Genomic DNA, 16,441 nt, shown 5'->3' with positions numbered 1-16,441 from the left:
TTCAACAATCCTGTGTTTTACCCAAGGTTGTGCAAGTTTGTCTGATGTGGGACAGTTGCTTCAACAAGCTTCAGCAACTTCACCTCTGTAAAGTGGGACCTTTGGAAGGATCAAACATAACAAGTAGATATCAGTGTAAACTTATTACTGTTATATTAGCACAAAGAATTGTATGGCGTGGGAGAAATAAATAAATGGCTTTTGGATCATTTGTGAGCAGTGTTCTTTTGAGTATTTTAAAGGTGAATTTGTATGCCATTCTGTTGCTCAGTTTTGCTAATTAAAATGCATAGCCACCATCCTATATTGTATGCTTCTGTACTTAGTTCATTTCTAACTTTCCATAATTGGAGGCTGCCATGTGTACCCAGTGAACACTCAATAAAATTAATTGAGGGTAATGATGATGAAGACAAGATCCACAGTGTCATTGTTATTTCTCCCAACCACCCCCGCCTGGGAGCTCAGATTGTTTGCATTTGAAAGTTGTTGCTATGGAGTTGAGGGGATAGATTTACTGAGAGCTTATGGTATATGATCCATAAAAGGCGGTCATGGTAGGTGTCTCACCGAGTAGAAAAATGTCAAGCTCTATGTGGGAGGATCGACTTGGCGCTCATGTTTTGAGCCATATGCAGTCTCTTTGGACCAACCTTACTTGAATACCAAACCTGTTCCTGTGCTAGAGCCAGCATCTCCCAACCCTGTCTGTCACGTGAGAGTCCCTAGCTCACCCTATAGATGAACAGGTATCTTAATTAAGCAGGTATTTTACTAAGGCCTCAGCTTTGCTTTTGTTATTTAGCCCTTTTATTTCTTTCAGGAAAGTCAGTGGAATGAACTTCTTGAAACTCTGCACAGACTTCCCATCCCTGACCCAGGCATGTCTGTTCATCTCAGTGTGGTAAGTAAGGCAGAATAGTAGCTATCCCCTAGAAAGTATTTTGTTATGAACAGTCAGGGAGCCAGCAAAGAGCCAGTCTTTTGTCATTGGTACACCTCCCCCACTCCTTCCCTGCATACTCTTTTTTTTGGCCAGTCCTGGGGCTTGGACTCAAGGCCTGAGCACTGTCCCTGGCTTCTTCCCGCTCAAGGCTAGCACTCTGCCACTTGAGCCACAGCGCCGCTTCTGGCCGTTTTCTGTATATGTGGTGCTGGGGAATCGAACCTAGGGCCTCGTGTATCCGAGGCAGGCACTCTTGCCACTAGGCTATATCCCCAGCCCCTCCCTGCATACTCTTGAGGTCTCTCTGGCTTATGGCAAACCTGGGGGTTAGAGTCTTTCATTTTTTTCCGAGATTCCATGGGAAACAGATGGTTTCTAAATGTCTCAGGTTAGTTTCTGGCCATCATCCCATCACTAGCATCTTGATCACAGATGCTAGGCTGGAATAGGATGACTGCACCCTTCCTGTCCTTGTCCTGGGCTTTCTCTGTCACCTTTTGCCCCACCCCCTCCTAGCACTACTTCTTCCTATCTCCCACTGATGAAGCTCATTCTGTACCCTCAGCTTTTAGTATCGCCTCTCTCCTATTTGCCAGGCACCCTGTTTACATCCTTCAGAATCAATTCTGATTTTATTTGCAGAGAAATCCTCCCTTGTGCTCTCAGGTTGAGCTTGGGCATTTTCCTTGCCCCCAAACATTTCATATACTTCATAGGACTTAGTTCCACTGTGATGGAATAATCTATTTTTTTGGTCTTAACTGGACTGTACATCCCTTGACGACTAAAGGAGAGTGTTTAGCATGGTTCCCGACCTTTAGTAGAAATAGTTTTTGAGGCTTTTTGCTCTATGTCAGGTGTTCTGTGGAAAATCCTCCACATAAGTTGAGAAATTTTGATCCTATGGGTCTTTTTGCCAGTCATCTGTGTGACTTTAATCAAGACCTTTAACCTTACTAGCTTCAGTTTCTCCATCTGTCAGATGAAGAGGCATCAGAATAGGGATAGGGGATGTTTTCCCTAATTCAGTTATGAGAATTCTCTAATTTCTTAGGTTGAACCCTGTCACTATCTTTATCAGAATTCTTAAGTGAACACCATTTGGTCTAGTATCTATTGTTATCCAGAAGTTGTTTCCTCTAGGGGAGTCCTGACTTCCGAAAGTTTTCTCCTTCATCAGAGCCACACATAATATTGGTGTTTAATAGTTAGGAAGGCGTCTACCCCTCTAAGAAAATTAATATTTCTTACTGATATTTTCAGAATGATGATAATATTGAATGCTATCTTATTAGAAATAATAATAGAGTTGCTACCTATTAAGTTTCAAAATTATACTAGATATGTATGTCTGATATCCAAAACAATTTTACAAAATGAATATTAATGTTTTCATTTCATAGCTGTCAGGTTTTTTTTGTTTTTTTTTGTTTTTTTTTTGGCCAGTCCTGGGCCTTGGACTCAGGGCCTGAGCACTGTCCCTGGCTTCTTCCCGCTCAAGGCTAGCACTCTGCCACTTGAGCCACAGCGCCACTTCTGGCCGTTTTCTGTATATGTGGTGCTGGGGAATCGAACCTAGGGCCTCGTGTATCCGAGGCAGGCACTCTTGCCACTAGGCTATATCCCCAGCCCCAGCTGTCAGGTTTATAAAGGAAAAACTACTTGCCATTCCAAGGCTTTGTGGTTAAGATATGGTAAAGTTTGTTTTTTTTTAAACAGCTAGCTTTAGAGACTATGTTCTTTCTATTATTCCATAGATGTTGAAAGAAAAGAAAGTTTAAAACAAAGGAAAGGAAAGAAAAGACAGGAAAAGGAGGAAGGGAGAGAAGGAGAACAGGAACTCTTTGGGAAGTAAAGAAGCCTTTGTACAAAAATTCTCACAGGCAGGAGCTGGGGATATGACCTAGTGGCAAGATTGCCTGCCTCGTATACATGAGGCCCTGGGTTCGATTCCCCAGCACTACATATACAGAAAACGGCCAGAAGTGGCGCTGTGGCTCAATTGGCAGAGTGCTAGCCTTGAGCAAAAAGGAAGCCAGGGTCAGTGCTCAGGCCCTGAGTCCAAGGCCCAGGACTGGCAAAAAAAAAAAAATTCTCACAGGCAAAACACAGTCTAGGAAAAAATGAGTGTAAGCTTTAAACCTGCCCCAGTCATCCCTAAGGCTAAATAGATCTGTCTTTGTCTCTATCCTTTTTCCTAAACAGTTTGATCTCACTGCTTCAGCCTGTAATGCCATCCGACAGGTAGCTGTAGAGTAGCCCAGCTGGGTCCCCAGCTGCTGGGGAGGAAGACCACTCCTTCCCCCAATAGCTGCACAGACAGCATGCTGCCAGGCCCCAAGGACAAGCAAGCTCAGGACAGGAGGGACTTTTGGGTGGGCAGCTGTTTCATGCCAGTGGATTCTAGGAATGCTTGTGACCTCCCCTGGTCCTCAGCATTTCATGGGCAGTGGAGCAAGACAAAATTTCAAAGGACAGCCTGAGGACTACTTGATTTTGGAATTGCATTGGCTTACTATTTACAATCAATTGCATCTGTAAAAACAGATTTCTCTTTCTCCTCATCACTAGGAATTCATCTCTCCAAATAGTTTGTCTTATTTTGAAGGGCTGGTCACATAGCATATAAATCCTGAAATATTAATAAGCTGTCAGTGTTGAACTTCATATTCTTTAGTTATAAGAGAATATTACCCTGTGTCTTAAGTGGTTGAGAAAATGGAAATGCATAAAAGCAGTTGAGAACAATAATTTCATATTAAATTACAAATCAAATGCTAAGCATTTCATACCATTTTGAAGTGGACATTATGATTCGTGTTTATAGATTCTAAAACTGAGATTCCATGCTACTAAGTGAAGCTGCCCGAGTTCACCTAGGTGCTTAGTGGCAAGTTCTGGGGGAAGCTTTCTCTCTGGCTGTATGAAGCTGCCTCTTAGTGATATCATAATCTAGTGGACATCTGGTCCTGAATGTTTTCTGAAATTTCTTTCTAACCATTTGGTATAGAAAGATACCATTTGGCGTATATCTCATGGAGTCAATTTGAGCTTTGTATTTTACTTTTCGTATTTTAATTCTCATTGTCGAGTTGATTATTGACTAGTTTCCATGATGCATCATCATCTACTGTGACATTTTTAGGTACTGTTAAGTTATATATACGTAGACTTTAGAATAATGCGTTGCAGAGATTTTTCTTAAAATCTTAATTGGTAAGGTTTTATTTTATTATCTTAATTCAAGTTCCATTAGTACTTTGGACATTAAAAAACACATGGATAATATTCTGTTATGACAGAAAGGGCATCTATTTATACAGGCCTGGTTTCAGTTTCAATTCTGTCACATGTGTGGTCTTAATTTATCCATTTGTAACATGGAGATCATATCTACCTAAATGTATTATGTAGATAAGAGATTATAATATTTATAAAGTACCTGATAAAAGTTTTCCATGTAAAAGTTGATCAGTAAATGGCTCTTGGGTATTAGACAAGTAGCTTATACAATTGTTGTTATTGTCATTCTTACAGTTGTCTAATATGGCCTTTCATTTTAGGAAGCCACTACAATTCATTCTTTTAGAGACCCACTTGTTGTGCAATTAACCAGGAATAGGGGGGCGGGGATAGCTTCCTGAAATGTCACTTGGGGGTCCAGGTTTGAACTTAGGCCATGGCTAAGCTGAACCTCTTCGAATGTGACCTTTCCTGGCCTTTCACAATCCCACCTTAATTGGTCAGCACTGGGCTTTATCCATTCCTGCTTACCATTGTCCTCTGAGTCTTTAGTAGCAGCAGGGGAGGTGTCATCTGTTCAGCCTATTGTCATTTAACTCGGGAACACATGCTTGCTATGTACATGGGGATCCCTCATTGGAAGTCTTTGAAGAGGTCAATTTTCCCACCATTCTTGGCAATTCCTGGTAATAATACTGGAAACCATTGAGGTTTGTTCAGAGTGTACTTAGTGGGCAGACTCTCCATTTCCAGCCATCCACAGTAGCCTCAGTGCAATGGGCCTTCAGCTGGATCTGTATTTAACATCACTAGGTCATATTGTGGCCAGTGTATAGCTAGATGTAATCTCATTTGTTGAAAAGAAATGGCAGCTTCAGATGATGGTAATAACCATTGCTATGTGTCCTTAGGGGCACTTGTTCTGTCCAGCAATAAATTATGCAACCTGTGGCTTTCATGTGTTCAGAAACTCTCCGATATCACATGGGAAATTGGCTTTTAAAATCTTTGGGCTCTTCTTACAAAGATCCTGAATAAGTTCATCTCTCATAGGAAAGGTCACTAATTATGATATAATTCATCTGGTTAAATCTGACACTATTCTAAAAAAATATTCCAAGAATATATCCTCAGAGTCAGGAGGTATCTTCAGACCATTTACCTGAATTCTGAGTTATGCCCTTGTACTACATTCTTGCATAAAATAAAATAAAATAAAGAGCTTGTGCTTTTCTTTTCCAGCATTCTTACTTTACTGTGCCTGACACCCGAGAGCTTCCCAGCATTCCCGAGAATGTGAGTACTGGGGAAGGAAATAGGAAACTTTCATTCTTTGTTTACTTATTTTTTAAACATAGTGTATTTAAATATGTAATGATATAAATTTAGTCTTGTAAAGGACTGAATTGTAAAGGCATATAAGAAGAAAAATGTATTATGAAAGGAAAAGCAGATTGAAAGTATATGCATAGTATAGAAAGTAAAGACAAGGAGAGATGTTATTCATACTTATCTAACATAATCTCCTAACATTGTTAATGTCCCATCCTAATCTTTTTAGAACATACGTTTTACATAGTTAAAAGTACCTACTAGATACACAGCTTTAACATTTTCATTCCTATGAGTAATTTTTGGTCACTGAACAATATTCTGTTTGCTCTGTAGTTTCTTAAGGCATTCTCTTTCTCCTATCTAAAAGTGATACATTTCTATACAAAGAAATTTCTGTGTGATGATTTCTTTGTTCGGGTAGATTTATTCAAGTAGAACTACACTTCTACTTTTTCTATGTCTGTGTTCACTTTTCAGAGACTAAATAATTAGTTGGTGAAGTGCGAGTACCCCCACCCTCACCTCCTAAGGTCCTAAAGTCCAAGACAGCAGAAAGCTCATGTTTGCCCTCCAAACAAGATGAATGACATGTCCAGCCTTATGACACATTCCATAATAGTGTGCTCTTATGAATAGTAGAATATGAAATTAAATATAGAATGGCCACTACTGAGGTACTTGAGAATATAGCTCAAATTGTAGAGCGCCAGCTGGGCAAGTAAAGGCCATGAGTTAAAACCTCAGTTCTTCCTCTTCCATATGAACAAAAAATATTCATATGGTATAGCATGAGTCAGATTGTCCTTCCTTCTTAAGGATGAATAATACTCCATTGAATTTATACAACAATTAGTTTATCTGTTCATCCATGGTTGAGTCCTCACTTGTCATTCTTTTGATTGTTTAAGTGTTGTTTGTAGAGCAGACAGATTAGAAATGTCAACTAATCAAATATAATAATGAGGTTAGGCTATGGCGTTATGATTAGATCACTGAAGTTTTTGAGCATATGTATGTCTTCTTTTATTTGATGAGACTGTAGTAGAAATGTTGCTTTATTTATTTAATTCATTTATTTTGGCATTAGATAATAAAAACTTCAGACCAGAGTTTATATTGCAACAACAATAGCTAATGTTTATTGGGCCATACTACTTGTCAGTCAATATATTCAGTGCATTTCCTCATTTCCTGCTCTTAACAAGCTTAGATGCCTACTACTATAATCATTCTCATGTAAATAGAAGCTCAGAGAAATTTAAGTAATGCATTCAAGGTTCTACAACAAAGAAGTAGTAAAATCAGAATTCAGGCTTAAGTCTAATTTTCAAGACTGAGTTTTTATGTGCTATGCTATCATACTTGGAGCTCATGAATTTTTTTCCCTTTTACCCCTCAAAAAGTTCCATTGAAATAAAAATGTGTAAAATTGAGAAGGAAAATGTCCCTGCCATGTTAGAAGTTATCATGAACTAGAAAATTTGGGAATTCTGCAGTATTAAAGTGATATCTGATACTTGCACAATTCAGTATGGACATAAGAACCCAAAAGGAATGGAAAAATTACTTCAGAAAGAACAGAAACGGGATTATAGCTAGCCAAAGACCAACAGCAAAATGCTATCAAAGACAATTTTTTTTTTTTTGGCCAGTCCTGGGCCTTGGACTCAGGGCCTGAGCACTGTCCCTGGCTTCTTCCTGCTCAAGGCTAGCACTCTGCCACTTGAGCCACAGCGCCGCTTCTGGCCGTTTTCTGTATATGTGGTGCTGGGGAATCGAACCTAGGGCCTCGTGTATCCGAGGCAGGCACTCTTGCCACTAGGCTATATCCCCAGCCCTATCAAAGACAATTTTGAAAGTGGAAATGTGGACAAATGTAGTCATAATATTTATAATATATACCTGTGAAAATGGAACTAGGAATATTGAGGGATAAGGAGAATTATAATTGTAGCCATAAACTGACATGTTGAATTAAAACCCCCTTTGTATAACATATACATCTCTCTATACACAAATATATATTAAATATATATGATAGTTTCCAAATGTCATCAAATGCTTACAAAATTTGATTATATATACTAAATTTCTCTGAACATTTTGATCTTAAACAGGATACAACTTTTATTGGAGTCATATAAACTGAAAATGAATAATCAGGTTTTTACAAAGTACTCATCTACTTGAAATAGAATTTGGATCAAAGAGGACAAAAACTTGAAATTCAGTGTTGTTTAAAAATCATGACAATAAGAACCCTAGGGCTGGAAATGTGGCTTACTGGTAGAGAGTGCTTGCCTAGCATGCATAAAGCCCTGGTTTCAATTCCTCAGCACCACATACTCATAAAAAGCCAGAAGTGGCTTTGTGCCTCAAGTGGTAGAGTTCTAGCCTTGAGCAAAAAGAAGCCAGAGACAGTGCTCAGGCCCCGAGTTCAAGCCCCAGGACTGGAGAAAAAAAACAAAAGAACACTAACAAAGGATGTGGCCACAAATATATTCCAGGAAAATTTATAGCTTTGAAGGAACTTATGAAAACAAGTTTTAGCTCAAGAAACTAGAAAAAGAAGAACAAGAAAAAAGCCAAAACGAAACCCTAGCCCTAATTATATGTTTGTTTAATGCTATTTTATTCTTTTTTTTTTTTTCTTTTTTGGCCAGTCCTGGGCCTTGCACTCAGGGCCTGAGCATTGTCCCTGGCTTCTTCCCGCTCAAGGCTAGCACTCTGCCAATTGAGCCACAGCGCCGCTTCTGGCCGTTTTCTGTATATGTGGTGCTGGGGAATCGAACCTAGGGCCTCGTGTATCCGAGGCAGGCACTCTTGCCACTAGGCTATATCCCCAGCCCCGCTATTTTATTCTTATGAACGTAATACATATTAATAGTATCTATCTATCTATCTATCTATCTATCTATCTATCTATCTATCTATCTATCTATCTATCTTTGCCAGCTCTGGGGCTTGAACTCAGGGCATGAACATTGTATACCTCCATCCCTGTTTTTCACTAGTTATTTTTAGGATGGGGTCATACCTCCTACCTGCTGCCTCTCTAAGCTTCATGCTTAGGCTTTGCAATGTCACCTCAATCACAGGTCATAGTATCCCTTTCCTCCATGGAGATGGCTGGGCTTCCCTGGTTTCTTGATCTTCCCAATCTCATCTCTCCTCTCTTCCCAATCTCAGCCTTCCTCACACATAGCTTGGGATGATAAATGTATGCCACTGCACCCAATTCTAGGTTGAAAAAGGAGTCTAACAAGCTTTCCTGCTAGAGATGGCATCAAACCATGTTCTAGTTCTTGTTCTTGGCCTCCTGTTCTGCACTCTTTCCTTTTTCAGCATTCCTAGGTCCTATTTGTTTGTTTACTATGCCTCTTCTTTAAGAACCTGTTCTCACTACTCAACATATAAAGGTCAAAAATTGACCTCTGAGTGGATCACAATAGCTCAAAAGCTATGTATGTACATTCATATAAGACTATTGTCCACATATTGTCTATTGTCGACAATACATTTAAAGCCCTAGGCAAATTTCCTTTGATGTAGGCCACGTGGCTACTGTATATGTTCTTGATACATTGTGTATTGTATATATGTCTATCTGACCTAGGGAAGGGAAAGAAAAACAGGGTGTAAGATATCACAAGAAATGTACATACTGCCCTACTATGTAACTGTACCCCTTTTGCACAACACCTTGTCAAAAATTTGTGTTTAATTAAAAAATAAATTATAAAAAAAGAACCTGTTCTCACATGGCTCCCTAGTCACACTTCAGAGTGGAATACTAAACAGCCTGTCTGGAGCTGTGTGTTCATTAGATACCTTGCTTCCTAGTAGGCTTTATCAAAAAGCGGGGATCACAATTCCTAAAGCCTTAGAACTGATGTTGCCTTTGGGGGTCAAGATGCTCTTACATATCACTATCAGAAACTTTTCCTTTTGACTAGTCAGTTTTCTCATGCCTGGAGAACAAATGCTTTATTAACAGTGTTCTGAGCTTAGTGGAGTGTGAGTGGTTGTTTATGAGGTATTAACATTTGGTTACCTTCATTTAATTCCATTTTTTGTTTAATAGTTTGTCCTGTATCTTCAGCACTGTCTGATGTGCTCAGGCCTTTGTGATCAATGCCTCAGATTGTAAACACTCCTCTGGAAGAATGCAAGAGGTTAGCTGATCAGGGAAGTAGGCTGGAGAGGAGACTCTTGATCAGCATCAAATTGTTCCTTTTTCCATATTCATTCTTCCCTTTGCCATCAGAGGTTCCCATTGTCTCCACTTGTGGGCTGTTTTGGAGTTCCTGAACTGTGAGTATAGTACAGTACAATACAGTACAGCACAGCTTGATGCTGACTACCTTATCCAACCCACCTCCACATTAGTTTCTAACTTTTCAGTCTGTTGTCAGCTTGCACCCGGTAATCTTCCATTGTGTAAGGATGGCTAGTACATTGTAGGTTGTTCAGCAACATCCCTGGGCCGTAATTACTGTATGGTGGTAGCACACCCTCTTCCATCCATAACAACCAGAAATAAGCATTGCCAAAAGTCCCCTGAGGGGCAAGGCCCCAGGTTGAGAGCCACTTCTGAAGTAACATCTGCTATTTGGCTTTTAAAAATTGGACATCTCTCTTTTGTTATTAATAGTTTCTTTTCTTGTTCTTTGGGGGCTATGCCTTTTAAAATTCTTTTCCTGTGACTTTTTCTGGGAGAGTGGTATCTGAGAAAAAATATGTTCAATCTACCAACTATACAATCCCTATCAATAAACATTTTGAATTGTTTTTAATGTTCTTCTATAATGAATTGTGTTATGATTACAGTAATTGCCTGGGTTAGGCTCATCTTTTTTATTTTTTTTAGGACTGAGAATGCCATAAGAACTTGTTCTGATAATTTTCAATACCACAGTTATTGATATCAAAAATATTTTAAACTATCTTCCTTTACAGCCCCATCTCCAATTCCTATGAGCATTGTATGCCCCCTCCGTCTGCCCCCATCATTTAAAAAATTTACATACCTTCTGCTGGTTTTGCCACTAATGAACCAATTCCCTGTCTATGACCCATTGTTCCCTAAATCCTCCTTTGCAAACTCATAAAGGCTGGCCTTGTTTGTTTCTAAGCAGAATAGTAATACCAATCTGCCAGACTCCCAACGTACATCATTCCCCTTTAATCCTGACTGCGACTCTGCAAGAGGTAGATGTATGCCCAATTTTACATATACAGAACCCAGAGGTCACAGACTGGAGGGTGCCAACCCAAGGTCTGCTCATCAGTGCCGTGTTAGCAACCCTAGCTTCAGAAGGTTTTGATTCCATTGTACCTTCCTGCACCCCTACAGCTGAACCGTGATATTCATGAAAAAAATTAATATCCGAAATACAAAATGAAGCAGGAAAGCTTTTCCTCTAAGGACATTCTACACTTTTGTAAGACCAATTTGTGTGATTTTTGACACAGAATCACTGTTGAGCTATAGCCGTGTTAAAATTTGCATTTTAATCTCTTGTGATTTTTTTCAAGGATTAATTTAAAATGACTAAATTGCTGCATTGCAAATTGAAACAAGCAATAGCCATGGGGTTGTTAATATGATCTAGTGTGCTGTCCTGGGTAGAACATGAGTTTTGGAGACAGCCACACCGAGTGTTACCAGGCTGGGGACTTATCTAATGAAGGAAAATGTGAGGAGCAAATGAAGGACTGGGTGTAAAGTTACAAGGCCAACATCAGGTACCACAGGGGTTTTGTTATTGGTAGTCTTTGTCTTTTTTCCCCGAGAATTCTAGTCCTGACCTCTCTTGAGGTCTGACTGTGGCCTATGGACTAGAGAACAGGACTCCTGGTACTTTCTTTTCTAGATGTTGGCTGACAGTCTTCACTGAGGAAATCAATACTTTCCCTTTCACGGGTGTATGTTTCATGGACCCACAAAAGCTCTTTACAGGCCCCAGTGACACCAATATTTCTGAAGCCTGGAATTGGTACCAGCAAATGAAGAAGTGCAGAGCTCCAGTCCCTGTAATACAAGAGATGTTCTGTAAGCATTTATTGATTGTCTCCTCCAAGGGACATACTGAATTTAAAAGAACAAGCAGTTGAAAGGATGCATGGACTTTGGGTCATGGAACTAAAGAATGTTCTTCTGGACAATGTTAGAGAACGGCTAATGTAAGAATAAGAAGAAAGTGCTGGTATTTTTTACATACTCAACTGAGATTAGGCATTATCATTTCATTGTAATATCCTGTGACTTAGTTGTTAGTCCTGTTCTGAAGAGCAGGGAAAAGTGACTGACATGGAGCAATGTGTCTAACCATTAAATGCTAAAACTAGGATTCATACCTAGACAGTCTGACCTGTGCATTGAGTTGAGTGTCTCTGGTTCTATTGCATCCTTGTACCTACCTAAGTTATCATTTACTATAACTGTAAGTTTTGCCCCTTCTGTTAATATTTGGTATATATCACCTTCCCTTCCTTCCGATAGGAATTGATACTTTTTTCACTAGTACATTTTCATAAGTAGCACTGTCCCAAGAACATTGCAGCTGTTTAGTATATGGCATGAATGAATGAATAGAATGGACTGGAAAAAGAAGGGTTCCTTCTCATTGGCTTTTGGGAAGATTTAGCTACAAGATGTTAATGAAAGTGGAAAATTAATTCTTTGTTGAAGCTAACTCATTGCTACAATTTCTTGGAGAAGAATTTTCTTCTTTCACTGAAAAAACTCACTATGTAATTGGTCATCAAGGTTTTCTCTGTCTATCAAGATAACACATGTAGGAGTGAATTTTATGCAGCCAATAATTAAATGAGCATAAGTCTTTATAAATTTTAAGTAGATGACCTGCATTGAAAAAAGTCACAGCTCACAAGAAGATATGTATTCATAATTATTGTAAACTGACTGTATAAGGGATTTTTTTTTTGCTAGAGTCCAGGTTTTGAAGATTACTTTTGATTAATGGATTATCGTATCAGCCTTCATTTGGAATATTAAACAAACCTGTCTTAATTATCTTGTTGGTGTCATACCAAGTAGTTAATGACTCGAGGAAAGCATTCAGAATGGACAGTTACATGTGACACTGCCCAGACTCTACTTTGTCAAATGATGCACTGTGATATAGAAAAGATTTATTAAGTCATCATGACTTTACAAAAATAAACACAGTTGGGATGGTAGTAGAGGCCCTATTATCAAGTAGGAGATTATAGAGGAGTTCATTGTTACTCTTAAGAGTTGTCAGGTAATTGTTTATTCTAATGGTTTTTCCATTCACACAGCAGGATAAAAGCTGACCTTTGGGTAACTCTGCTTTTCTTCCTTTAATATACTTTTCTGATTTGATTGCTCTGGTGAATTTGTGGGATTCTTTCTCAGCTGATTATTTTAGAAACCAAATTTATAAGTCCCTTTTAAGAATCCCACACCACTAAGATCACTTAAATTTTTTGTTTAAAAATCACTTGAGGATTTAAAACTTTTTTATACTCTGAAGGCTGCTGCAATGAAGCATGCTTGTAGTCCCAGCTACAAGCTACTCTGAGACTTGAATCTAGAAGTTTGGGACCAGACTGGACAGACCTTATTTTTAAGAAAAATGATATGATGGTGAAATAATTTGAACAGAAGTATTTCAGGGTGTGATACCCTTTGACAAAACCTAGCCTCTGCCTAGAAAGGCTTCTCCAGTAAGTATCTTCTGTGAAGTGGAGAGTCACAAACACTAATAAAATGACAGACAGTGGGGCGGACTAGCATCTGCTTGGAAGGCTCCAAGGAGTACCCAGCTTAGAGTTGGTTCTTTGGTTTGAGGATTATCTCATTTCCCTTAGGTATTGAACCTAAGTCGCTTTCCCTCTAAGCTGTCCTCTATCCCCTCCCAGCTCCAACCCTTTCCAACCCCCTTCGCCCCACCCCCACCTGCTTCATAACCTCAGGCATAGATCACAGTGAGCCCGAAGTCCCTAACCACCTAGATCGCTGCAGGAACAGCAGGGGAGGCCAGGCAAGAGCAGCTATTAGGAGAACTCTCCTGGGGGGGTAAGGGGAGCAGACTGGGGTTTTGCCAGGTGCTGTTCTCATCTTTACGTTGAGAACCACAGAAGGGCTCATGCTGGAAGAGACCTTCAGTCTTTTTTGTAGAGATAAAAAAGGAAACTGTAAGTCTAAGCAGCTTTGTGTGGCTGTGTTGTTCTGAAACTCACCTTGTAGGCCCTTCCATCCAGGGTCCCCTTGGGATTTGAGTCCATGTAGTGGTCAGCTTTGTGTCCCTCCTGTTCAGTCCTACACATTCTCTCCCCCTCTCTCTCTCTCTCTCTCTCTCTCACACACACACACACACACACACACACACACACACATACACACACACACACACACACACACACACACGGCAAGGGGGGGTGAGGGAAGGAGGGAGGGGAGCTTAATGAATTTCAGTGGGAAAGGAATGTCCTTTAGCCTGGCACTAAGAAAAGCAACACTCTGAGTGCAGAACCTGGGAAACAGTCCTCTGCACCAAGGTTTCCTTTCCTAGCAGGTAAATTACACAGAGAAAGTAATTGGCAGGGCCTGAAGGGAATGTTTCTTGAGCTTTTACTGTGTGGTATTGTGATAGACCAGGACACTAAACGGGGGACTAGGCCGCCAGCCACAGCATGTCTGACAGGAGCATTCATTCTTTGGGAGGATTTATCTGTTACTGAACAGTAATGGATTTTCTCTGAAAAACTGTGCAGGCAAGTAGACACGTGTGGCGCACAGTAACTTGCCAGTCTGGAGGTCACTGATATATTTTTCCTCCCCTCTCCAAGTCTAATTCATTGTCAAGTCCTGTACTTCTGATTTACAGATTTTCTCTGAATTGTTTATTCACTTACATTTTCTTTGCTGTAATGTGGCAGTAACCAGTTAATTGATTGCCCCATCTCCCATTTGCTGGCTCTTATCCATCCTCCATAGAGCCACAGAGGGACCTTTCTGAAACACATATATGATCATGTCTTGTTCCTTTAGTAGCTCCCTATTACTGGCAGGAGGTGGTAGGAGTCTAGGCTCCCTAAGAGGGAGGGAGCCTTGTTGCCCTCAGTTCCCTCTGCCTTTTCCTCCATTTACCTGCTTGTATCTCCTCTCACCTCCTGTCTCTACCTCTGTCTCTATGTAGAATATGCCTTTACCCCCCACCCCCCAGTGCATCAATCAACAAAATGAGCCTGCTTTTCTTTGCCATCCCTGGAGGTAGCCTTGACCACAGTGCTTTGTATACTGGGTTTCTGGGTCTGATAGTACTTCCACCCCCATATGAAGATTTGGAAAACAGAACTTTATTTTTGTAGTCTCAGGTCCCAGAGTAGCGCTAGGCACACAGAAGAAGTTGAATTACATGTGTGTGTTGATTGTCGGTTATATGAGACAGAAACTGGAGGTCAAGGACTTAGTTCACCAAAGGAAAGTGCTAGGAGAGCATGATAGGCTTTGTTTCTCTTATAAACGGAGATGTATCCCTTTTTATTTTTTGGTGGTACTAGAGTTTGAACCCATGGCACTTGCATTCTACCAGTTGAAGTCTTATGGTTTTTTACCTGGGCCAGCCTGGACTTTGATTTTCCTGCCTCTACCTCCCTAGCTACTAGGTAAACTACAAGCCCAGCCCTACCTGGCCAGGCTCAACTTAGTTGTTTTTGTGCTAGTATTGGGGCTTGAACTTAGAACATGGGTGCTGTCCCTTAGCTTTTTAACTCAAGGCTGGCATTCCATTACTTGAGCCATAACTCCACTTTCAGGTTTTTGATGATTAAAATTGGAGATAAGAGTCTTGGACTTTCTTGCCTAGGCTGGCTTCAGACTGCAACCTCAATCTCAGCCTCCTGAGTAGCTAAGATTATCTGAGTCGCTAAATTTAGTCCTTCACAGCCTGTGAATCTTCCATATTTTACCTCCCAAGTAGATGGGATTACAGCCATTAACTGCTGCACCTGGCCTGGCTACAGTATTGACTAAGGACAGTTTACTGTACTGTGGAAGAAACTCTTTTCTTGTGCTCTAATGTTCCCCATCGGAGAAATCCGATGGACCTGGTTCTGAACTGCCCACTTGCTTCTACGGGCACTTCCCTTGCCCTGCCTGTTCCCCTATTAACAAACCACCAGTTTGTTTACATTCTTCAGCAGTAGCCACAGATACATTGACAAGCCCCTTCTTACCCTCCACCCCAGCTATTTTACTTGACTCTGGACAAACCCCAGGGTCACTTATTTTTGTGTGTCCTTCATTATTATCAAGTACTTGATTCCTTGATCAGACATAGAATCTGATTTTCTAAAGTCAACTTCTCTATTCCTCCTGGTACACCACATGGTCTCTCTGCAAGGCTGAGTTTCTACTATGCCCCTAATCTTCAGTCGGTTGCTTCCTCCACTCACTGATTCATTCTTTCATCAACTACTAGATTATGGGATATGTAATTTTAGCAAAGGGACTTAGCCTACTGGAAAAACATACTTAAAATGGAGTTATTGTAAGATAGGGACAAATTGCCATGGAAACGCAAAGGAGAGGTTGGCAAATGAAGAGGCAAGGAAGCCTTCCAGGAGGAGGTGGTGTCACTGGGGCTGGGTTTTGACAAGTAGTTGAGGGGCAGAGAAGAGCATTCTAGGAAGAAATTGCAGACATGAAGGTCGCGGGAGTGGAAAAGGGCAGGGCAAATCTGAAAAGGCATGGCTCAGCTACTGAATTCTTTACAACAGCAGGAGGAGATCCCTGTCTCCAAGGGGCTTTCTCTGGAGCCCAGGCTTGACAAGAGCTTCAAGTGCTCCAGGGCCCCCCTGCCCTGCAAGTATTCCCAGGGCTGGCAGAGTGAGGTTCCTAGGCAGGGGCTGCTGGCAGTCCCA

The 16,441-nt window shown here is 40.6% G+C and overlaps 1 protein-coding gene across 9 annotated transcripts in view; it reads left to right on the top strand.

The window, feature by feature from the left end:
• The window catches only part of Dennd1a (DENN domain containing 1A), a 453,328-nt gene that overhangs the window by 212,822 nt on the left and 224,065 nt on the right, over positions 1-16,441 (top strand). For all 9 annotated transcript variants that reach the window (XM_048342185.1, XM_048342167.1, XM_048342121.1 and 6 more), the window contains 2 exons: positions 824-904; positions 5,432-5,485. In XM_048342185.1, the coding sequence (XP_048198142.1) occupies positions 824-904; positions 5,432-5,485 (135 nt within the window). The remainder of the gene's footprint in view (positions 1-823; positions 905-5,431; positions 5,486-16,441) is intronic.

This window comes from Perognathus longimembris, chromosome 1 (assembly GCF_023159225.1).
Source record: "Perognathus longimembris pacificus isolate PPM17 chromosome 1, ASM2315922v1, whole genome shotgun sequence".
Taxonomy (NCBI): Eukaryota; Metazoa; Chordata; class Mammalia; order Rodentia; family Heteromyidae; genus Perognathus; species Perognathus longimembris.
Note: the sequence above shows the minus strand (reverse complement) of the source record. Positions and strands in the feature narration are given on the sequence as shown.